We start from the raw sequence: 25219 nt of genomic DNA, 5'->3' as shown, positions 1-25219 counted from the left end.
ATTCCCTGCATCTATACCATCTATGTGAACAGTGGTAGGGTTGCACTTTGTTGTAAAGAAAGTGCAAAAGGCAGAATAAGTTACACTAACTGAAAGCCCAAGGCATGTATAAAGAATTATATTTAAAAAAAAAAATAAACAAATACAACTAAGATCAGTAGGCCTAATCAAACACAGCAATACATACATACAAAAACATACAGAAAAAAGAGGATTGGTAATTTCACAAAATAAACAAAATCAAAGCAAATAATAATAATAATAATAATAATAATAATAATAATAATAATAATAATAATAATAAATAATAAACAACTAGAATGGAAGTTTCTGGGGAAACTTCGTCTGCATTGTAAAACGCGAGCATTGACGTTGTTGCCTATTCAACTGGTCGCTTTAAAAGTGTAGTATAAATGAATTCAAAGACCATAATCTAGTTTTTTAAAGGAATTATAAGTTGTCAAAACAGTCATTTGTCCATTTGACCTTAAACCAGATGTCAAAGGTCAAAGTCCAAGACATTTTTAGAAAGCTCTTAGTTGGTTTCCTATAAGTGTCCAATAGTACATATAAGCCTATCTGCAGCATTTATGGAGATAGCTTAAAATAGTCTATTGTCCAGTTTGACCATGAACGAGAGGTCAAAGATCAAAGTCCAAGACATTTTTAGAAAGCTCTTAGTTGTCTTCCTATACATATTCAATAATAAATGAGTCTATCTGCAGTATTTAAGGAGATTTAAGCTATTAGTGTTTCGTTGTCCAGTTTAACCAGTAACGAAAAGGGCAAAGGTCAGACAGACAGACCATTGGCAGATTCCTATTAGTGTTCAATAGTAATCAGTACAACAAAACACTCTGTAAGCTTTCAAAAATGTATTTACTTTTTTTGTCAAAATGCCAAAATTCTATACCTGGCTCTAGAAAGGTCATAGGTCATGGGCCAGGACATATTTTTAAAGAGCATACAATGGTTCCTATACGTGCTCAATACAAACTATGGGCCTCTCTGCCCTCTTTCAGGAGTTATGAGCTGTATATTTTTAGAGGTAATTTTTTGATCCATTATCTTGGTCTAGGAAGGTCATAGGTCAACAGAAAAAAGTTGGTCTTGTATAGGAACCCATTGGTTCTCTGTATGTTCAATAGTAACCATGACCCTATCTTGTCCCCGTAAGGAGTTAAGCTGTTTAATTTTTGGGGTTATGACCTGTGACCAGTTAAAAAAAATAAATCGTAAGAAACATGGAATAAGAAGAATAAAGAAACCAAGAGAAAACATTGCCATTATTTGTCTTGTTCATGATCTTCATTGTTGTGATATAGATATATATATATATATATATATATATATATATATATATATATATATATATATATATTGCTTCATGTATATTGCCTCTTTCACATATTCTTGCATGTATGGGCTAAATGTCTGTCCATGTGTGCCCTGATCTACCTGTGCCTTACCTGCATGTTTTCTATGTATCTTCCCAAAGCATACTTGTCTGCACCTGTGATGACACCTCTCCCATTCCTTGTCTGTCTTTCTTTCTGTAGTAGTGCTTGTAAGGATAACCAAGAACACTTCAGTCTGTGTTGAGCACTTTACTTGGCACATATGTGTCTCAGCATCTTTATTCTGGTTAAAAACCAGATAAGGGAATGAGCATTTCAATGTAAAGTGGAGCAATGAAAAAAGAAGCAAAGTTAGAAGCAACAAATGTTGGGCCCAAGCACCTTTCCAATTGTGCCTATTTGCTTGTTGTTTGACAAGGCTGCCCCAGTTGCTTCTCCTAACTTTCTCCTCCTGGCTTTTGTCTTTGATATCACCACTTTAAGTGGCTGTTGCGTTTTTCTAATTTGTTTTTTTACATTGACAATGTTTTTGTTATAGATCTACCAAACAGGAAACTAGATATTTTCAAACAGGAAATAAAGTATTTCTAGAATTGAGCAGAACCTTCAGGTTTTCAGCTGGTCAGGCATGGATGTAAGCTTAAAAAATGAACACACTTCAACAATTGCGAAGTGGCGCAGCGGGCTAAGGCTGTGTGCTCTTCAAGGACTTCATGGTGCAAGTTCAAACAACGTAATTTTTATTTAATTTTTTCTGCGATATATGCTGTTTTAAAACATAAATACATTTTTTTATATAAATTTTGTGGATATCAAACTGCTTGCGATCCCTGGTTTATTTTGACATTGACCAACATGTGGAATGTCACGATTGAGAGATGTCTAGTTACTTAGCTTTTCTGTTTGAAAAGTCACTACACACCCTTAAAAAAGTAAATGGAAGACGAGGAGGAGGAAGAAGAAGAATTTACTTTAGTTTGACGACTTATCTCATTGTGTATAAGAGGTGTTTACATTTTTCACATTTGATGTAAGAATGTTTCAGACTTTGGGTACTGGTACAGATGGTAATTCTAAGTGATTTAGTTTTGCCGCTGCAACATGGCAGCAAAACAGCAAAACCCTTGGACGAGGTGCTTCCTGTAGTCCTGCAAGACTAGCAGCGGGCCCAGGTGGCGCAAGCCAGGCAGCGGCCCCAGGCGGCGTAAGCCAGGCAGCGGCCCTAGGAAAGGCAGAGCCGGCAGTGGCCCCAGGCGAAGCAGAGCTGGCAGCGATGCCAGGCAAAGCAAAACCGGCAGTGACCCCAGGCAAAGCAGAGCCGGCAGCGACCCCAGGTGAAGCAAAGCCGGCAGCGACCCCAGGCGAAACAAAGCCGGCAGCGACCCCAGGCGAAGCAAAGCCGGCAGCGACCCCAGGCGAAGCAAAGCCGGCAGCGACCCCAGGCGAAGCAAAGCCGGCAGCGACCCCAGGCGAAGCAGAGCCCTCAGCGACCCCAGGCGAAGCAGAGCCCTCAGCGACCCCAGGCGAAGCAGAGCAGGCAGCGTCCACAGCCGAAGCCTGTGGCTGGAGTCCCACAGGAGGGAGCTGCCGGCTGAGAAGAAGGGGGGAGTGATTAGTAGACCACCTTCCTCAGCAGCCTTTCTGCTGCGGGAGTGGACCACCATGCTGTCAGCCGTGCCACTACTGGCAGGGGAGCTAACAACATTTTCAGCTATGGTCCCAGTGAAGGGAGTTGGCCATTGAGGCCATGTTGCCCTGTCCCTGTGTGTATTTCTGTGTTATATGTTGCGTGTGGTGTGTTAATGTTGGTGTAGAGTAGTTGGTACACAGGATGTAATATGGGTTATGCGAACAAGTGTTTAAAATGTATATTTGTATTTAGGCACAAGGATTGCACAGCACTTCATGTGCAGGTAAAACGTAATCATATTTGAGCGCAGGAAATTGCACTAGATTAATTCACATGCAGTTGTAGCTAGACTCCAATTGAATGATTGATTAGCAGTCAAGTTTCGGTACAGCTGCATAAAAGCAGCATGTTTTCACTCACTCATGGTTGTATGTTCGTGAGAACGGGTGAGCGAGAGAGGAGAATTATTTAAAGCTTTAACAATTGCTAAGTGCTGGCTTTCAACCAGCACAATACTTGTTTGTTCGTCCACCGTTTGTCTGTTGGTTTTGGCTACTGTGCCGTTTTATTTTACAAAGTATTTTTCATTTGTTCAGACTTTTATTTTCTGTTTATTGTTTAAACTGCGCAACAGTGCAATTCACATTTCACTTGGCAGTACTGAGTGTTTCTTCCGGGTCTGACGTCACCATTACAGCCTGCTTGTCACAGTGCACAGTTAACAATACAAAGGAAATTTAGTCAATACAACAGCAACTAGCAACATAAAACAAACACACAGAAGCCAGTGGCTCACGGCTGTCTGGTCCCGAAAACAAAACTAAACTAAAATGATAATACGCCCTTCAGCCACAAACAAAAATAATAGAGAAAATAACAATAATGTTGTTTGAATTTACTGCAGGAGGATCCGAACCCTATTCACCTCCTTTCTTTGCTCCGAATTCAACAAGCATTAACCCATTGCTGACCTATGTCGGACCAGGTTTGACATTACAATTTTTCCTTTCTGGTTAAGCATAGGTTAAGCATAGGTCTCTGGTCGTTTTTTTCTCCGGAAAAAGCTGAGAAAAGCTTTCAATGGCTGAGTGAGGCCGATAGAAGCCAAAAAAAAAGGAGGTGAATCTGAGCAATATGAATTGTGCCTTCACCACAAGCATAACACAGACATAAACAAACAAGATAGCTGCTTCTGCATCCAGCGCTCAAAGAATATCACGGACATTTGCCAAGCTTTTTAAGATGTTATAGTAATAAAATAATGACTTGGACAGCATTATTGAGGGGGTTGGTGATAAATCGAGTGATCAGGAGATGATTTATCAGTATGCACGACTATGAAGAGGTATGTGATAAATACAGCGAACAAGGGGTGGGGCAGGGCTGGAGATGCAGTTCTGAGTGTCCTGTTGATATGCAGTGCCTTTTAAACCTGTTTTACTATGAATAAAATTACTTTTAAACAGTGTGTGTAAAATAAACAGCACATGTGAAAATAAATTGGACCTGATGCGCCAGACAGGCACTGAATAAATGGACCACAAAGGGTTAATTATTTGAAACAACACCACAAGGAGCACGATAAAACAATACCAGATAAGGGAGACCAAAAATGCAACCTGCCCCTTCCTTCCAGCTCTCTGTGAGATAAAAACATGCACCCAGCAACTAAATACCTCCAACCTGGAACAGCTCTTTCTATGCTCTGCACCAGCTGCATTTATTGCTGGGCTTCCCCAGCCCCGTAACCATGGTGACATATTATGAATAAGAAAGGCTTCAGAGACAGTCAAGTAAATTTGACGTCTTGTTTATTTGAGCAGGCAGCAATTACAGATAAGTAAGAAACAATTCAAGTCACATTTACCAAAGTAATCTTACCAGTTGCCAGTGTAATGTCCTTGTCCACACAAAATGAACTCAACGTCACTCTGTAACCACAGACAAAAACAACTTATAATTATAGATTTGTTCAATAGTTAAAGGAAGTTAATCTTGAGCTATTCTTCAAAAAATTTCTGCAGATATTAAATATCAGCAAATCTTAAATGTCAGCTTGATTCATTTCCTGAGGGTCATTACATATTAACCCTCTTCACTCCACTACACAGTAAAACCAGCAACCAAAAAAGAAAAGAACTATAGATCACTAATTGACTGCACCATAGTATCTGTAATGTTTAACTCCAAACCAAATCTACAAAATTTAAGTTCATTACATTCAATCAACATTAAATTTGTAGTTATTAAATTAAAGCTTCACATTAACGTCCAGTGAAATTAATATTATATGTAACACTATAATACTTATAAACTTTGAAATCACTTGTTTTATTGTTTTTCTAAATTATTTATTATTCATTGGGCCACTTGCTTTTGCAAAAAATATGACAGCCAACATCCATCTGTGAATTATTCAAAGGTCAGGTTTTGCATTTAATTTCTATAAATTAGGTATCTAGGCACACAGCAGTACAGTTAAACTTCCAAAACACCTTTATTGCTGCTAAACCTCTGTTATGTATATATGTATTTGTCCGGGATAACATACTATCATAACATTGGATGTTTGTAATGTGACATAAGAGCTATACAATGGCTTGTTATCATCATCCCCCAGACACTGACAGGCATTTATAAAAACCTCAATCAAAAATGATAATCTTAGTAAACTGCATTTCATGTATATCATAATCAGGTTACACATATTACTACTTTAAAACATAACATGCATAAAATACAGTGCCAGGCTCATTCATAAACACAATCAACATACAAATGATCCAATAAAAATAAGTACATTGTCAATTTCAAGTTTATTCTAAACTTCACATCTCCATGCAAAATATTATTCAAGTTCAATAATGTTAAATATGCAATAATCTCTTTCATGTGCAAAACATAGTTTGCTTTTTGCAACCCAGTCCTAAATAATTCATACTCTGTGTACTTTTCATTAACAAATGTTTTTATCAAATATAAACAAACCTTCTTTAGAGAAATGGATTAGTTAAAACTGTTTTCACAGCCAAAATAACTTACAGAAAACCTAATTTACTTATTTACACTATCGTTAGGGGCAATTAACCTCTCTGCTATAAACCCAGGCTGTCTGGAGACATCAACAAACTATTGTGCTACTTCTTTTGAAGTGCATGGTGTAAATGGTTTCCAGATTGAACTATGACCAGGTACATTTCTTTGTTATGAAGAGATGTTTTAAACCTTTTTTAAACTAAGATTTTTCCATTTCAGTTGATTTAAGGTTAAGCTACTTGTAGTTCCATTGCTTGAATCAAATACAGGGTACTGTAGTTATTTCTCTGTTAACATTGACATTTGTCACCTTTTTATAATGTACATTTTTTATATTTTGGTTGTTGTTTCTGACTATTTCAATTTGCTATATTACTGTAACTATCTTTAATGCCATATTGTCAACAGAGATGGATATCTTAATGGGCTTCATCCAAGTTAAAAGTAATAATAACAAAAATACAGTACATTAAATCAAACTAAATTGTCTCTATCTGTCTTTGAGTCTGTGCGGCAAAGTGGTGGATACATGCAGGTGAGTGCAGTGCAGAGTGGATTAATCACAGAGACGAATGATTTACAGGTGCAAGGGTGTTTATTAATGATTATAATGTCCAGAGCCTTATGGCAAAACCTGCAAACAATAATAATGATGTTAGTGGTACAGCGGCATGTATCACGCCTGTTTGTAATCCCTCAGGTTTGACCCGCAACCAAAAGTCCTGTCTTTCCTCACCCACACAAAACACAAGCACAGACACAAACACAGTTCCTACAGTGCGTGAATTAAGTGCTTGTGGTGCAAAGACAGTTCTGAAGTGAAAAGTGAGTGTTCATGTCCGGGTTAATGCAGGCCTGTGCCTACAGCTTCGGATCGTGCGAGTACTCTTTGAAAAACAAACAACACAAACAAACAGTGTTACAAGACAGACTAACACTGAGAACACTCACGATTTATTCACAAATTACTGGCTCCTAGGTTGTTGCTAACCACCTACAAAGGAACAAATAACTGAAGCTACGCCCCCTATTTATACCCTTGCCCATGACCCCTAGGTTAACGAGCCAATCCTCAGATGCTACGCCGTCTACCGTCCGGGTCAGTGAGCTTGGGTGCCGTAGCTTCGCCCTCTTCCTAAATGCCGACTTCCACCTACCCTACGGAATAAATTGTCTTGCCATTTGCTTAAGGTTACTCTGTTCCTTCTTTTTAGTGCTCTTACAGGTCGGGAAGGAGATCTAACACCAAGCGTCATTCGATCTCTGTCACAGGAGAATCCTCATTGTTTGACACTGGTATGTGCTTAAATAATTTTTTATTCAATATTGGACTTCAGAACCTCTCAGAATGATTAGAGACATCATAAAGCATCAAATGTATAATAAGGGCAGATTTTCTAATGCAAGTGTGTGTGATTGAATTTTGGAGTTATACAGCATTTTCCATAGATATAGTTATTTTACAACCATCTTGCCAGTCATGTAGACATTTGTTATTGCAGTTAAATAAATATTCCACCTTTTCTTAACATTTAACACTGACTCTGAAAGGTTTTAATCAAGTATCTAGTGCCTACTTAAAATTAGGGTCATCAGTGTCTTATCATCACAATAGTTCCGCTGAAGTCTAACAAAACTGTTAAGGAGCTCTTCTGGGTCCCCGAGTGGCTCACCAGGTAAAAGCATGGCTGTGCAAAGTTAACAGTCTTCCCTGGGGTTTCCAAAGGGTGCTTGGCATTGTCTCTTGCATACAATAGATTCGGGAGGCTAACCAAAAAGGACTGTTTCTCCTTATCATTCTACTTGTGCAGAAGCCTTTCTGAATTCTTTCCTTTGGACTGCAAACAGCAAAATGGGCTGCTGTGGCAATGTTCCTCGCCCTATGTTTATTTTGTGTTATATGTTGCGTGTGGTGTGTTAATGTTGGTGTATAGGTATTGGTGCATGGGGTATAAATGGGTCTGTATAACTGACATAAATACAATGAGTTCTGGTTGTATATCTCCCTCTCGACCTGTGAGGGTGCTAAATAGTGAAAGGAGAATTCTCTGGATGGGCTGGCCTGACAGTTGAAGTTGGTCAGCCTGGATGGAAGCGAGACTCTGTTGCAGGAACGTATTGACCTGGAAGGTAAATGAGGTAGCAGCTGCAAGCAATAGACGCAGCTGGAATCGTTTACCAAGGGGTCATGCGGGATAGCATAAGAGGGACCAGAGAAACACTAATCTTTTCCTTTGCTTGGTTTTTGGTTAGAAACTGGAAAGACTGTGAGAGATGCAGAGAAAGCATATTGGAAATATTTGTGAGTGTTTTTTGTTTGTTTGTCCGTGTCTGTTTAGTAACTGCCTGTGTTTTCTGATTATAGCACTAGATGACTAAACACAAATCCTGAGCTGTTGCCAAGGGCCAGCACAAACCGGATCAACACCGCACTTCAGTCACGATTAACATTGTGATCACTGTCGTTCACAAATAAAGCACGTATTATATTGTACTGCACCACAAGCACTGAGAGCACTTACTTTGGACTGGTGATCGTGTGTGTATTAAATTGTGTGTGTTTAAGTACTATGCATATTATTTAAGGGACTGTAAACCTTTTTCAATACTGCGCAATACATATGGTTGTGTATTGTAAGTTTGTTATTATTTACTGTCTGGTCATCAGATCCTTGGTGGTAAACAAATAATAAACAAACCATTTCACCTGTACTTTGTCTGTTGGATTCTTTGGATTATTGCACCAGCTCAGCACCTGATATACACCTGTTCACTATCAGCAGCCACTTTGCCACAATAGCACAAGCAATTTAAAATATATAATTGGATTTAGACACGAGGATGGCACAATCACTTCACATGCAGATTAAAAGAGGTATTTGTATGAAGCACAGGAAGTGCACAAATTAGTTCACGTGCAGATGTACCGAGATTCCAAATTTACTGATTTAATAGCAATCAAGTTTCGGTACACCTGCATAAAATCTGCAGTGTTTCACTCATGCGGGGTTGGGTATTAAGTGAGTAGAGAATGGGAGAGAGGAGAGGAAAATAAAGGTAAAAAACAAATAACAATTACTATTTCATGCTGGATGGACCAGCACGATACTTGTTTGTTTTTGACTCGCCGTGTTTGTTTGTCTGTTCGTCCACTGTTTGTTTAGTGTTAGTCTGTTTTTGTTTGTCTATTTTGGCCTAAAGTGCTGTGTGCTGTTTTTGTTTAAATCTTTTATTTGTTTGTTTAATAAACTCACTGAGCGGAGCTATAGTGCCTCAATTTCACCCTGTATCATCTGTGTTTTATTGCTGCTTACTGAACCTGACATCACCACCCACATGCACCACTCAAGCCATCCGTGACATATGGCGTCATTATAGGATACAGTGCCTCCGGAGGAGTTAGGTCAGGAGAAGGGGGGAGCATGAGCATCCAGTGCCCAACACCCAGAAGGGGGAGAATGAGGATCCAGCACCCAGAAGGTAGGAGGACAAGCGTCCAGTGCCCAAAAGGGGGAGCACAAGTGTCCAGCGCCCAGCACCCAGAAGGGGGAGAATGAGCATCCAATGCCCGTAAGGGGGAACACAAGCGTCCAGCTTCCGGAAGGGCAGAGCAGGAGCTGCCACCGCCTCTGCCACCAGAGGGAGAGCAGCAGGGGCTGCCTCTGCCTCTGCCACCAGAGGGAGAGCAGCAGGAGCTGCCTCTGCCTCCACCGCCCGAGGGAGACGGACTACTATTCCCGCATCCATCGCAATGGGAGGGCTATTTGCCGATCGCATCTACACTGCCCATGGATGCTTGCCCTGGAGGTAGTTTGCTGCTGAGCTCTGGGGATTTGCTGAGTTTGGAGGATCCTTGCTGTTGGCAACCTTTCTGCTGCTGGAGTGTGCCACCACACTGTCAGCACATCTGCTGACAGCATTACCACCAGCAGCATTTCCGCTACCAGTGGTACAGCGGGAGGAAGAACTCACCCCTCTGTTAGCATATCTACTGATAGCATTGCCAGTATCAGACTGACTATTGGCAACATTTGCCATCCATGAACCCCTTGAAGTCCCTGTTCTTGGCTCCTGACTTTAAGCAAAGCTTTTTTGGGATTTTGTTTTCAGGCCATGTGTGCTGCACACAAAGGGGGAGTGCAATGTGCCCCGCCCTGTGTGTATTTTGTGTTATATGTTGGATGTGGTGTGTTAATGTTGGTGTATAGGTATTGGTGCACGGGATATAAATGGGTCTGTGTAGCACGAGTGATTTCAAATATATAAACATATTTAGACATAATAGCATAATCACTTCACATGCAGATTATGCTATTATGTGCACTTATTAGTTCATATGCAGATGTACCGAGATTCCAAATTGAAAGATTGATCAGTAATCGAGTCTCGGTACACCTGCATAAAAGATGCAGCGTTTCACTCGGTGTTGGGCGTTCGGAAAGTAGAGAATGGGAGTGAGAAAGAAAGTAAAATAAAGTAAAATAATTAATGACAATTGCTATTTTGTGCTGGAAGGAACAGCACAATATGTGTTTGTTTTTGATTCACTGTGTTTATCTGTTCATCTACTGTTTATTTTGTCCTAAAATGCCGTGTGCTGTTTTTGCTTAAATCTTTTATTTGTTTGTTTAATAAACTCACTGAGCACAGCTATAGTGCCTCAGTTTCACCCTGTATCATCTGTGTTTACTGCTGCTTACTGAACCTGACATCACCACCCACATGCACCACTCAAGCCACCCGTGACAGCTGCCCTCACATTTTAAGTATGATTTGTACAGGACTAATATCAGGTGTCCTCAGAGTTGGTCAAAAATGGAGGATGTATAGTATACTCCCAGCCGCAAATTAGTTTTCATCAAAAAAAGTCAGTAAATTCTAAATGAAATGTGATGTTGTGGCCACAGAAGGCGCTTTTGTGCATGATTTGTAAACATTGAGCTGGGTGTAAATAACTAGTTTGGTTGTAGCTTCTTTTCCAAAGGCTAGAATAACCATTTTGTCCCTTGAGTGTTGCATAGAAATGAAAGCAGACTCAAACCAGTTTTTTTCAGGTTCTAGAATTCAGCGGTTTATTAAGCCGGGACTCTACACTGGACAGGTTAAGCATGCTGCTTTACCAACCAGTTATATAAATACAGATGAGCAGCATAGTGCTACTCAGACTGTGACAAAATAATAAATAAAATAAAAGCAAGTTTGAAAACACACTGTTTCGGCTGTGTGCTACAGCCACTAAGTGCAATCTGGTTTCTGTCTCTTGTAGCCCATCACTTCTCTTCTATGCTCTTTCTTTCACTCCAGCTTGTCTCCCTGTCTCAGCAGCCCAGAAGCAGCAGCAGCCCGTTACTTATTTCTGCGTCCAGGATATGCTCCCGGTGCACAAGCCACCAATCTCAAGCAGACACAGCTTCTAGCTGTCAATCCCCTCATGGTTGTAATATCTCATCCCTTGGTTTTTCCCAACAATGTTGCAACGTGGTACCACTCACGCTGCAAACCAAGCCTCTGATTGATGGTAATTCTCCCATCTTTGAGGTCCCCAAACACGTGCTACATTGAACTGTTAACCCTGGGTTACAGAACCTTCCTGAACGCAGTTACAGCAGACCCAGGGTCGTTACAACATCTTCAAATGCACCGTTCAACATCCATTTTTGAATAGTTGCCAGTTATGTTTTGTATTTTCCGCCTGAACCCCAATTTGGTTATGCCCAATCATTGCATTTTACTTAACTGTAGAATCTTGGGACAGACCTATTATATTATGGTTTATTGTAAAGTTTGGTTTTGCTTTGAGTACCCCGGAAATACTGTATCAATTCTAACATAACGCTGACACAGTCGATTTCAGGTCCCGATGTAAAGTAAAAAAAAATCAGAGCATTTCTGAGAATTATCTGGGATAGAAAGAAATGGACAGTTCACATGGGACTAAATTTCACCAATTTCGGTAACAATTCCGAAGCCACCTGTTATGTGGTGATTTTTAGTCTGTACAGATTGTATTTTACACTGTAATTGTAAATGGAGCTGTTTTACATAATTCTTTAATTAAAATGTTCTTGTATTTATGGTTCTTTGCTTGTTTTTTTTAATATAATTTAACAGCAGTGCATCACACAACACTGCCCTTTACACATTCTCTATACTTTTTCAAATCAAGAGACTGGAGTGATATAGCTAACATATTAATCCAAACATTCTTAAACAGAGATCTATGTAAAGACATGTACATTAAAATTCCCTGGCTGCAACACTTTGATAACACTATAGCAGAACTCGATAGTATAAGTAAGTTGAAGGCCAAATGTAAGGTACAGCAGACCTGACAAGTAAAATAGACACCCTAGGTTGCTGCACAGGTACTTTAATAGTTTTCATTAATAATGTTAACATAGTTAATATTTGTATATATCTTGATTGAATTCTATGCAGTGTTTTAACCCAGCCATGGAGGTTCAGATTCAGGAGCTGAAGCTACAGCTTGAGAGACAATGCCTGCGGAACAAGGAGCTGGAGTTCCAAATACATGAGTTAGGTAAGCAAGTCTCTCACATGTTGTTCTATTCCAGTCGACACAGCTTGCTCATTGCCTGCATTAATTTTCTGTGTGATTGTGCTTGACCCCTTTCAGGTGCCATTGTCCTCTGCAGCTGTCATATTCCTATTTGGTCAAACATTTTAATAAGAACGTGGTTTTATTCCTGTCAGAAAATAATGTGGGCATATTTTGCACTTGATTTAATATATGGGTTAAGAGTTTGGGGTCATCTTTGATCCTGATCTATCACTAAAAGACTCACATTAGAAAAGTTAATAAAGTATCTTTTTACCATTTGAAAAATAATTAATATTTGTATGTATCTTGAATACTATGTGAAGTACTTAAAAAATAGATGGTGAGTAAGTAGATTCAAGAAAATGCACAGAGTCCTTTTCTTCAATCGGTTGCCAGGTTTATTGAAATATGCAGGGAGTCTGGTCCCAGGTACAGGACATACAGAACTCAAAATTACAATGTTTGCGTGACATTAAATACCCTTCTGTATAGATGGTCCACCTCCCCTTTCTCTGACATTAACCAATGGTCAAGGTAATTTAATTTATTGTGTGAGTGTGTCTGTGTGTGTGTCTAGTGTGACAACCTCTGAACTTTCTTCACACTCCTGGAGACAAAAGGTCCATACATCTGCCTTTTGTTGTCTCCTTGCGACCCCCATTGATGCCAGTGGGATTATCTCTTTTGATCTCTCTGAAGTCTAGAGCCTGTTCCCTTCTAGTCCACAGCATTGTTATCTCGTTAGCTTGCAGTCATTGTTGGGCAGTTTGTAGACGCATCGTCTCTATCAGTGGTTAGCAGTACATGCAATTTGAACCAAACAGTCTGCTATCTGCAATATTAGTCTCTTTTCAGAAAAGAACACCAGTATAGCTCTGCTAGTCCACATGCTTAGCAAACCCCTAATCAATTCTCAATCCATGTTTTCCAACATACCCTACTTTTAGAATATAAGATGGAGGGGGGTGACCCGCTACAACCATGTTGCTCACGTGATCCCGAGCCCTCAGATGTCCTCTTCTCTGGTTCGGAGTAGTCACATCAAGTAACGTGTTTGTATAATATATTATAGTGAAGCATGTTCCTTCATTCTAAGTCTCTCCATTATGTGTAGGTATCTACCTTGCTTTCGCCTCTTTGTAATCTTTTATTGTACTACCTATTTCTCTTTTGAAGCCAATTCTGGATATTGGTATGTTGCTCTGACCTTACAAATTTAGGTGAATCATTGTTATTTTTAACTTGCATATGTAAAATTCCATCATTCTAGAATCCAATATTCTAGCTCGACCATCTCAATCTTAAAATGCACGTAAGATTGATTACAAACTAAAACTATGATTTGAAAAATGATCACTATACATTGAACAAGTACTAAAATAGCGTGTGAATGCTTAACTATCTATATGTAACACATTAGTAGGTAAGTGTTTCTTTTCTCATAGTTATAAAAAACCTTAATTATATCTTGTGATATTCTCTATACAATACCCCCACAAATATAATCATTTTGCACAACACTTCTACTGCTAACCTATTACAAATAATGTTAACATGAATTTCCCTTCATTCATTTTAGACATATACAACACTGAATCATTCAAATGTCACGTTCTTTTGAAAATGAATGTCCAGTATAGCTGACAATATTCTTCAGTAGCACAGCAGTTTTCAATGGTCTCGTCCCATTCACAGCCCCTGCTGTACGATCAGTTGTTTCACCGTTGTCTCCACCTGTGTCCCAATGCTTGAATCTCCATCAGAATTATTTCTTTTCCAAACCTAGAAGAAAAATCAAGTGCAATATTAATTCTTTTGATAACATCTGATTTCATTTAAACCTTCAATGGGGTTATTCTCTCCTTGAATTTTCTTTATTTCATCTGGGAATGTATAGGCTATTAAAGCAGTTTGTAACAGAGAAATATAATACTCGCTTCTTAAATCCAGTGATCTGTTTAAGCCTTTGTAAGCTTATTTATTTACAAGATCTCTACTGGTGTTTAAGTGCAAAGTCTTTTTATTTTTGTCTTATCACAAAACAGCTATTTGAGCACATCACCCAGAATCGAAAAAAAACTTCAAGTTAATATCTTTTATACAATCTTTATTGATTTGCACAAGTTTGTCCATAGTTTCATATGGAACTTTCCCAATTGGCACCCTAGCCATCCCCCATTTTTTTGTTTTTTTTTTTTCATAAGCAACATTTGTTCCCCAATTTGAAATTGTAACCCTTTAGGTAGGGGCTTAGTCCTATGCTAATTGTGCACTACTTCGATTTGTGCTTATAATTGACAAAGAAACCCCTGTAGGGTGATAGTATACTAACACAGACAGCCTAATGTCAACCAAAGATTTTACACTTAGTTGCTGGTCCATTTAGTATACATTATCCCTCAGTGATATCTTGTATATTGTAAAAAAAAAAAAAAGTTATTGGTATTGGCTTATTCAATTTTCAATTCAATAACCCACCCTCTTGCAGCTGATAAAACAGTAGCCTATTAGGTAAGTTATTTAGTCTCTCTGTGTTAGTTTATCTGCCTGTAGCAAACAGATTCCTTTCTCTGTTTTTATTGTTTTTTAAATCAAGTTATAAAACCCTTTTCAAAAACGTGTCAGTTTGATTAATATCACGCCATGCATTTTCAAGAATTTACAAATAAATCTGTTAATTCTTGAAAAATAAGTTTCTAAATAAATCTGTTAATTCTTGAAAAATAAGTTTCTAAAAACTTTCCATAATCAGTACTGCTGATTATCCAGTACCACTATCCACCAAGCCTACAGTCCTATACTGCACTGTAAAATCCCTTGTGCCAACATTCCTATTTCATTCTCATGTGATCTGTGGTTTCAAATATGTATTCATAGGTGATTCATAAAAACCCGTGTCTTAAACATAAAATTCACAAACAAACAAACAAACACTTAACTTGCTTCATGAAAATATTTTTAATAAAATATTTCAAGGTTGATTTACTTAGTTTCAGATTTATTGATCTCCAGAAACATTTGTTTTCTTCCTAAGTGTTTTTTCAAGCAGTCAATGTAGCAGCAATCTCTACATTATCTCTCTCTCTCCCTCTCTGCACTTTCTTTTCTAGTTAACCCTTAGAAAAACAAAAAGCTCTGTGTATATCAATATAATCCAACACAAACTTTTTCATTGTTCCTTTGTATATTTGTGTTACTGTTTCAGTCCAAAGGTTGGCCATTCTTTTGCAGTCAAACAATTCATCCATTAACCTGGGTCTCTTTCCCTTATCAAACCCTCTTATGATCGGGGCAAGACAATAAGTATTCGTGCTGGTTCTTAGTACGTAGTTTTACTAAGAAGTTACTTTATCTCCACGCTTAAGCAAAATCAGAATTACTCAAACAATCATTAATAAACAACTTATTAAGTACGTATTTTACTAAGAAGTTACTTTATCTCCACGCTTAAGCAAAATGAATTACTCAAAGTTCATTAATAAACAACTTTATTAGTACGTAGTTTTACTGTTCTGTTTTTTTATCTCCACGCTTGAATTGCCAAAATCTTTTTACTCAAACAATCATTAATACACAACTGATCTGTTACATGAACATGTACATTACTTTTCTGTACATAGCTTCCCTTTTTGCCATGTTTTAAAACATATATAGAATTTTATATTCTCCAGTGTTCTGTTTTTGATGCTACCAGTCTTGAATTTTTATTTTAACATCTTTGGAGACACAGACTCCTGATCTGTTACATGAACATGTACATTACTGTTCTGTACATAGCTTCCCTTTTTGTCATGTTTTTACCAATGTTCCGTGTTTAAAGCTATCCATTTAAGGAAGTCAATAATATTTTAACATATTTGAGTTTACTTGCACATTTAATTTACAACACTTTTTGTATGTGCTGTTTGGGCTTAACTGGAACTTATTGTCTGATTGTTCCTTATTTGTACCACCTAATGTGGACAGATAAATAAGAGACTTATCCTATTGCCCCCTTATCGTGACATATAAACCAAACAGTACAAACAAAGACAAAACAAGTGTAACAAATCTTCTCAAAAACAAACATAAAACATAAATCCGAGTATGCCCGTACCTGTTGAGCAATACAACTCTGTGTAACTAGTCCAATAAACTCTACTGGCACGTCATAACACTACGCGATTTACTCATGACTTTTTTTAGGATTCCAGAGGTCCTCTTTCATACCTAAAGTCCTAATAGTCAATACACTTTTAGTTAAGCAGTCTTAACTAATTGTGTCCTCAATGTACATGAATTATCAAGTAGTCAAAAGTCCTCTTTCATACTTTACCCTTGATTCTCACTACATTCTAAAAACTGCATATAAAACAAAAAACCAGTAACTACTCACCAATGTACGTGGTTATATGTTCGATCTGAAGTCCTGATTCAAAGATTCTCCACACCGTCTGAGCTGAAAGTAGAAACAGTCTCCTTCTGTCTGCTTTGTCCTGGTCCTCTTCATGGGATACAGGCTTGCAAAAAAAGGTTTCTCCGTAATCAAGTATCAACCCCCCGGTATTTGGAAAAAAAAAGTATCAGGAAACAGTCCGCAGGTGGCTCGCCAATGAAGTAACTTAAAAAAAAAAATAGATGGTGAGTAAGTAGATTCAAGAAAATGCACAGAGTCCTTTTCTTCAATCAGTTGCCAGGTTTATTGAAATATGCAGGGAGTCTGGTCCCAGGTACAGGACAAACACAATACTCAACATTACAATGCTTGCATGACATTAAATACCCTTTTGTATAGATGGTCCACCTCCCCTTTCTCTGACACTTAATAACATAAGAACATAAGAAAGTTTACAAACGAGAGGAGGCCATTCGGCCCATCTTGCTCGTTTGGTTGTTAGTAGCTTATTGATCCCAAAATCTCATCAAGCAACTTCTTGAAGGATCCCAGGGTGTCAGCTTCAACAACATTACATCTGCCTTTTGTTTCCAGACCCTCACAATTCTTGATGCCAGTGGGATTATCTCCTTTGATCTCTCTGAATAGAGCCTGTTCCCTTCTAGTCTCCATTTGTTACCCCGTTAGCTTGCAGTCATTGTTGGGCTTTTTTCAGACTGAAAAAGTCCCTATGGGTCGACAGCTGTCAATACCTTTTGAATTTTGAAGTCTTGAATCTGTCAATATTAGTCTTCTTTTTTCAGAACTGAACACCATTATAGCTCTGCTAGTCCACATGCGTAGCAAACCCGGAATAATTCTGGTCGCTCTTTTTCCAACATACCCTACTTTTAGAATATAAGATGGAGGGGGGTGACCCGCTACAACCATGTTGCTCACGTGATCCCGAGCCCTCAGATGTCCTCTTCTCTGGTTCTGAGTAGTCACATCAAGTAACGTGTTTGTATAATATATTATAGTGAAGCATGTTCCTTGATTCTAAATCTCAACATTATCACAAGGTATCGAGCATCTTGTTAGCCTCTTTGTAAGCTTTTATTGTATTACCTATGAAGACTTTGTGAAGCCAATTCTTTTTATTGATATGTTTCTCTGACCTTTCAATTTCTCCCATCATTGTTATTTTTAATGCACATGTCAAATTCCATCATTCTAGTATCCAATATTCTAGCTCGACCATATTCAATCTTAAAATGCACGTAAGATTGATTAGTTCTAAAACTATGTCTTAAAAATGATGACAATACATTGAACAAGTACTGCAATAGTGTGTGCCACTTAACTATCTTTATGTCGTCTGCAAGTAGGTAAGTGTTTCTTTACTCATACCAGTTATAAAAAACCTTAATTATATCTAGTGATATTCTCTATACAATACCCCCACAAATATAATCATTTTGCACAACACTTCTACTGCTAACCTATTACAAATAATGTTAACATGAATTTCCCTTCATTCATTTGAGGTTTTTCCTCTAATCATTCAACTTTCTGTTTTCTACAAATTAACCACTCCCTAATCCATGTACAATGTTTCTTTGAATCCCAACTGCGTTCAATTTGAGAATTAATTCACAGTGCGGGACTTTGATCAAAGCTTTCTGGTTGTCTACCTGTGTCCCATATGCTTTGCATCTTATCCATTATCGATGTTCCAAACCTAGAAAAAAATCAAGTGCAAGTTAGTTCTTTTGATCTCCCTTTCTAATTTCATTTAAACTGTCTCCCAGGTTATTCTTACCATTAGGTAATTTTCTTTTTGGATCTGGGAATGTATAGGCTATTAAATAAGTTTGTAACAGATAATATAATACAGGCTTCTTAAATCCAGTGATCTGTTTAAGCCTTTGTAAGCTTATTTATTTACAAGATCTCTACTGGTGTTTAAGTGCAAAGTCTGTTTATACTTTGTCTTATCACAAAACAGCTATTCTGAGCACATCACCCAGGTTTGTAAAAAACTTCAAGTTAATATCTTTTATACAGTCTTTATTGATTTGATCTCATCCGGCCCAGGGGTTTCATATTTATTTTAAGAGCACCCTAGCCATTTAACTTTTTTTTTTTTCTGCCTCAGTTATGCAACAGTTATTTAAAACTGAAATTGGAACTTTAGGTATGACATGTGGGGCATGTTGTGCACTACTTCGATTTGTGCTTATAATTGACAAAGAAACCCCTGTAGGGTGATAGTTTACTAACACAGACAGCCTTCTGTCAACCTAAGATTTTGCCATTAGTTCTCTTAAACATTTAGTATCCTATTTGAAGTGTTATCTTGCTGTTGTAATAAAAAAAAAGTTTTTGGAATTGGTTTTATTCCCTTAGCAATTCATTTCTATTTCCCTCTTGCAGCCTTTAAAACAGTAGCCTATTAGGTAAGTTATTTAGTTCTCTGTGTTAGTTTATCTGCCTGTTCTGTGTACTCCTTTCTCTGTTTTTATTGTTTTTTAAATCTTTTTAATGCTCTTTAAAAAACCTGTTAGTTTGATTAATATCACGCCATTTTTCAAGAATTTATCAAATAAACTGTTAATTCTTGAAAATTAAGTTTTAAATAGATTTGTTAATTCTTGAAAAATAAGTTTCTAAAAACTTTCCATAATCAGTACTGCTGATTATGAAGTACAACCATCCACTTCTGTGGGTGTTTCCTATATTTTACTGTAAAATCTACTTCTGTTAACTCTGTTTCATTCCTTCTCATTTGCTGTGGTTTCAAATTGTATTCTTAGCTTTAGTCATTACTTTTGGTGATTTAAAATACACTTCAAATGAGACAAACAAACACTTAACTTGAGTTTGAAAATATTTTCTCTAAAATATTTTTAGTTATTTCTAGTTTCGTTATTTGAATTGATCTCCATCAAAACATGCCTCCCCTCTAGACTTGTTTTCTTCCTAAGTGTTTTTTCAAGCAGTCAATGTTGCAGCAATCTCTACATTATCTCTCTCATCCTCCGCGCTCTGCACTTTCTTTTCTATTTTAACCCTTAGAAGTTGAAAAAGCTCTTTGTATATCTTATAATCCAACACAAACATTTCTATTGTTCTTTGTATATTTGTGTTACTGTTTCAGTCCAAAGGTTGGCCATTCTTTAGCAGTCAAACTATTCATATTAACTTTTGAATTTCTTTCCCTTATTCTGACCCTCTTATGATCGATTCGGACAATAATTTTCTTTGTCTGGTTTTAGTACCTGTTTTTCAAGAAGTTACTTTATGTATACGCTTACCCAAAATCCTCTTCTGTCCTGCCTGTCTTTCCTATACAGTGTATAGTTTTACTAAGAAGTTACTTTATCTCCATCACTCTCAGAAAATCAGAATTTCTCAAACACCTATCACATCATAGTTACTTGTTAGTGCAGTAGCTTCAAGTTCTAGAAGTTACTGTTTCTGATACTTCTAGCAATTTAGATAATTACTCAAACAATCATTAATCTTACCTGAGTTGTTGTTCTTGTTTTAATGCGGTCTCCCTTCTGTTAATTTTGTTGATTACAACCCCCTTTCCTTCTAGTTTAAATGCTTCCGAACCTGCTCGAGGATCTTTTCTCCGAGTTTTTAGTTCCCTTGTTTTTTAAATGCAGTCCAGTCTTGTCTATACAGTCTAGTCCTTGTTGTAGAATGTGGTCCAATGTTCATGAAGGTGAAGCCTTCCTGTTCTGCACCACTTCCCTTTCAGCCATGTTTTTGATTATATTATTTCCAGCTGTCCATATCATCCTTTGCAAGGTGCGGGTAGTATACCAGAAAATACCACAGTTTTGGTTTTCTCTTTTAATTTCCTTCCTAGCTCTCTGAAAAAATTTTGCAGGGATTTTGGTCTGTCTCTTCCAATGTTGTTTGTACCGATGTGGACGACTACTACCTGGTTGTCTCCTTATTTGTACCACCTAATGTCCACAGTTAAATAATGTGCTTGACCGAGGCTCCCGGAAGGCAGCACACTGTTGTAGTAAGGGGGTCCAAACAAAGACAAAACTTGCTGTGTTTCTCAATATGGAGTCAAAAACAAACATGAAAACTTCTTTTTGCTGTCTGGTCGTACCTGTTGAGCAATACAAGTCCTGGTGTTGTTCCTTCCAATCTCTTCTGTTGGTTCTGCTCATCAAAATTCTACTCAAATGTTACTTTTGATTTCTTTTTTTGTGTTTGATGAAGTTCCTCTTTCATACCCTGCTTCTGCCTAGTCAATACACTTTCTGACCTTTAAGCTGGTCTTTCAGTCTGTTAGGTGTCCTCAACTTCCATGAATTGTCAAGTGCCAGTCTCAAGTCCTCTTGTTGCTTTACCCTTCTTCTCAGCTACATTCTAAAAACTGCATAGTTTATGCAAATCCTGTAACTACTCACTTTACGCACACGTGGTTTATGCTCGATCTGGGTTCCTCGGATTTCCCAGATTCTCCACACCGTCTGAGCTTAAAGCTTGAAACCATGTTCTCCTTCTGTCTGCTTTGAAGTTTGGTTTCTTCTGCAGCTGTCAACCTGCAAAAAAACTGCTCTGTACTTTTCCACGTGTACTTCTCCCCTCGCTGTATTTGGGAAGACTGCCTCGTTTAAGTCCTGCGTGGTTCTGCTGTGCTAACTTCGGCTCCTCCCCTCGCCCGTGTCTCAAAACGGCGCTGAATTTGAATCAGCTGCTCCGAGTTTCAGCTTGTTTGTTATCAGAAATATGCAGGGGCTGTGTTTCCCCACATGTCATACTGTTTTCTGATTAAAGCAATTCAAGATGCAATTTCTCCTTTCTGCTTATAAACTGCTCCACTTTTCCACGCCTTTACTTCTCCCACTCGCTGTCGCTGGTCAAGGTAATTTAATTTTTGTGTGTGTGTGTGTGTGTCTGTGTGTGTAGTCTAGTGTGACAACCTCTGAACTCTGTGCATTCTTCACACTCCTGGAGACAAAAGGTCCATACATCTGCCTTTTGTTATCTCCTTGCGACCCCCTTTGATGCCAGTGGGATTATCTCTTTTGATCTCTCTGAAGTCTAGAGCCTGTTCCCTTCTAGTCCACAGCATTGTTATCTCGTTAGCTTGCAGTCATTGTTGGGCAGTTTGTAGACGCATCGTCTCTATCAGTGGTTAGCAGTACATGCAATTTGAACCAAACAGTCTGCTATCTGCAATATTAGTCTCTTTTCAGAAAAGAACACCAGTATAGCTCTGCCAGTCCACATGCGTAGCAAACCCACCTAGTTATTTGCAGGAGTTACTGATCCTGCATCTTCCAAAACCACACTCTGAGATCACAGGATGCGGGGCTGCTGGTTATTCCTAGGGTCAACAAACACGAACACGGGGGGTGGGGCTTTTTCTTGTAGGGTTTTTGTTATCTGTTATGTACTGTACAATGATTTGTGATACTTATGTATAAAAAGCACTATATAAATGCAATAAATAAATAAATAAGAACATAAGAAAGTTTACAAACGAGAGGAGGCCATTCGGCCCATCTTGCTCGTTTGGTTGTTAGTAGCTTATTGATCCCAAAATCTCATCAAGCAGTTTCTTGAAGGATCCCAGGGTGTCAGCTTCAACAACATTACTGGGGAGTTGATTCCAGACCCTCACAATTCTCTGTGTAAAAAAGTGTCTGCTATTTTCTGTTCTGAATGCCCCTTTTTCTAAACTCCATGTGTGACCCCTGGTCCTTGTTTCTTTTTTCAGGCTGAAAAAGTCCCTTGGGTCGACACTGTCAATACCTTTTAGAATTTTGAATGCTTGAATTAGGTCGCCACGTAGTCTTCTTTGTTCAAGACTGAACAGATTCAATTCTTTTAGCCTGTCTGCATATGACATGCCTTTTAAACCCGGAATAATTCTGGTCGCTCTTCTTTGCACTCTTTCTAGAGCAGCAATATCTTTTTTATAGCGAGGTGACCAGAACTGAACACAATATTCAAGATGAGGTCTTACTAGTGCATTGTACAGTTTTAACATTACTTCCCTTGATTTAAATTCAACACTTTTCACAATGTATCCGAGCATCTTGTTAGCCTTTTTTATAGCTTCCCCACATTGCCTAGATGAAGACATTTCTGAGTCAACAAAAACTCCTAGGTCTTTTTCATAGATTCCTTCTCCAATTTCAATAATTCCCATATGATATTTATAATGTACATTTTTATTTCCTGCGTGCAGTACCTTACACTTTTCTCTATTAAATGTCATTTGCCATGTGTCTGCCCAGTTCTGAATCTTGTCTAGATCATTTTGAATGACCTTTGCTGCTGCAACAGTGTTTGCCACTCCTCCTACTTTTGTGTCGTCTGCAAATTTAACAAGTTTGCTTACTATACCAGAATCTAAATCATTAATGTAGATTAGGAATAGCAGAGGACCTAATACTGATCCCTGTGGTACACCGCTGGTTACCACACTCCATTCTGAGGTTTTTCCTCTAATCAGTACTTTCTGTTTTCTACATGTTAACCACTCCCTAATCCATGTACATGTGTTTCCTTGAATCCCAACTGCGTTCAGTTTGAGAATTAATCTTTTGTGCGGGACTTTGTCAAAAGCTTTCTGGAAATCTAAATAAACCATGTCATATGCTTTGCAATTATCCATTATCGATGTTGCATCCTCAAAAAAATCAAGCAAGTTAGTTAGGCACGATCTCCCTTTCCTAAAACCATGTTGACTGTCTCCCAGTACCCTGTTACCATATAGGTAATTTTCCATTTTGGATCTTATTATAGTTTCCATAAGTTTGCATATAATAGAAGTCAGGCTTACTGGTCTGTAGTTACCTGGTTCAGTTTTGTTTCCCTTTTTGTGGATCGGTATTACGTTTGCAATTTTCCAGTCTGTCGGTACAACCCCTGTGTCAAGAGACTGCTGCATGATCTTGGTTAGCGGTTTGTAAATTAACTTCTTTCATTTCTTTGAGTACTACTGGGAGGATCTCATCCGGCCCAGGGGATTTGTTTATTTTAAGAGCTCCTAGTCCCTTTAACACTTCTGCCTCAGTTATGCTAAAGTTATTTAAAACTGGATAGGAACTGGATGACATGTGGGGCATGTTGTCAGTATCTTCCTTTGTAAAAACTTGTGAAAAGTAATCATTTAACATATTTGCTATTTTTTTTTTCTTCATCTACGATTTTGCCATTTGTATCTCTTAAACATTTAATCTCCTCTTTGAATGTTCTCTTGCTGTTGTAATATTGGAAAAACATTTTGGAATTGGTTTTAGCTCCCTTAGCAATGTTCATTTCTATTTCTCTCTTGGCCTTTCTAACTTCCTTTTTGACTTGCGTTTGCAGTTCTGTGTACTCTTTCTGTGTACTTTCTTTTTGGTCCTTTTTTAATGCTCTGTAAAGTGCCTTTTTTCGCTGAATATTTTTTTTAATTGATCTATTAAACCATTTTGGCAATTTAGTTTTACATTTAGATTTGTCTACTTTAGGGATATAATTGTTTTGCGCCTCTAGTACTACATTTTTGAAGAACAACCATCCTTCTTCTGTGGGTGTTTTCTCTATTTTACTCCAATCTACTTCTGTTAGTCTCTGTTTCATACCTTCATAGTTTGCTTTTCTAAAATTGTAAACCTTAGCTTTAGTCTTTACTTTTGGGGATTTAAAAAACACTTCAAATGAGACCATGTTGTGGTCTGAGTTTGCCAGTGGTTCTCTGACCTCTGTTTTAGTTATTCTATCTTCGTTATTTGAAAAGACTAAATCAAGGCATGCCTCCCCTCTAGTGGGTGCCTTCACAAATTGTGTTAGGAAGCAGTCATTTGTCATTTCCACCATTTCTATTTCATCCTTCGTGCTACCCACCGGGTTTTCCCATTTTATTTGGGGGAAGTTGAAATCCCCCATTAGTATGGCTTCTCCTTTGCTACACACATTTCTAATGTCATTGTATAACAGATTATTGTGCTCACCGTCTGAATCTGGCGGTCTATAGCATGCTCCTATTATTATGCCTTTTGAATTTTTGTCTGTTATTCTGACCCATATTGATTCGGTTTTATTTTCTTTGTCCAGGTTTAACACCTGGGCTTCAAGACTGTTTCTTATGTATAGCGCTACCCCTCCTCCTCTTCTGTCCTGCCTGTCTTTCCTATACAGTGTATACCCACAAATATTATATTCGTCCCCATCACTCTCAGATAACCAAGTTTCTGTAACACCTATCACATCATAGTTACCTGTTAGTGCAGTAGCTTCAAGTTCTAGAA

At 38.1% G+C, this 25219-nt stretch overlaps 1 protein-coding gene across 1 annotated transcript in view; it reads left to right on the top strand.

Moving 5' to 3' along the window:
- prkg3 (protein kinase cGMP-dependent 3) overlaps positions 1-25219 on the top strand; it is a 129098-nt gene that overhangs the window by 4841 nt on the left and 99038 nt on the right. The window contains exon 2 of the mRNA XM_041252782.1: positions 12463-12565. Within this exon, the coding sequence (XP_041108716.1) occupies positions 12478-12565 (88 nt within the window). The 5' untranslated portion in view covers positions 12463-12477. The remainder of the gene's footprint in view (positions 1-12462; positions 12566-25219) is intronic.

Source organism: Polyodon spathula, chromosome 6, assembly GCF_017654505.1.
Source record: "Polyodon spathula isolate WHYD16114869_AA chromosome 6, ASM1765450v1, whole genome shotgun sequence".
Classification (NCBI taxonomy): Eukaryota; Metazoa; Chordata; class Actinopteri; order Acipenseriformes; family Polyodontidae; genus Polyodon; species Polyodon spathula.
The sequence above is the reverse complement of the archived record's forward strand: the minus strand, read 5'-3'. Positions and strand labels throughout refer to the sequence as shown.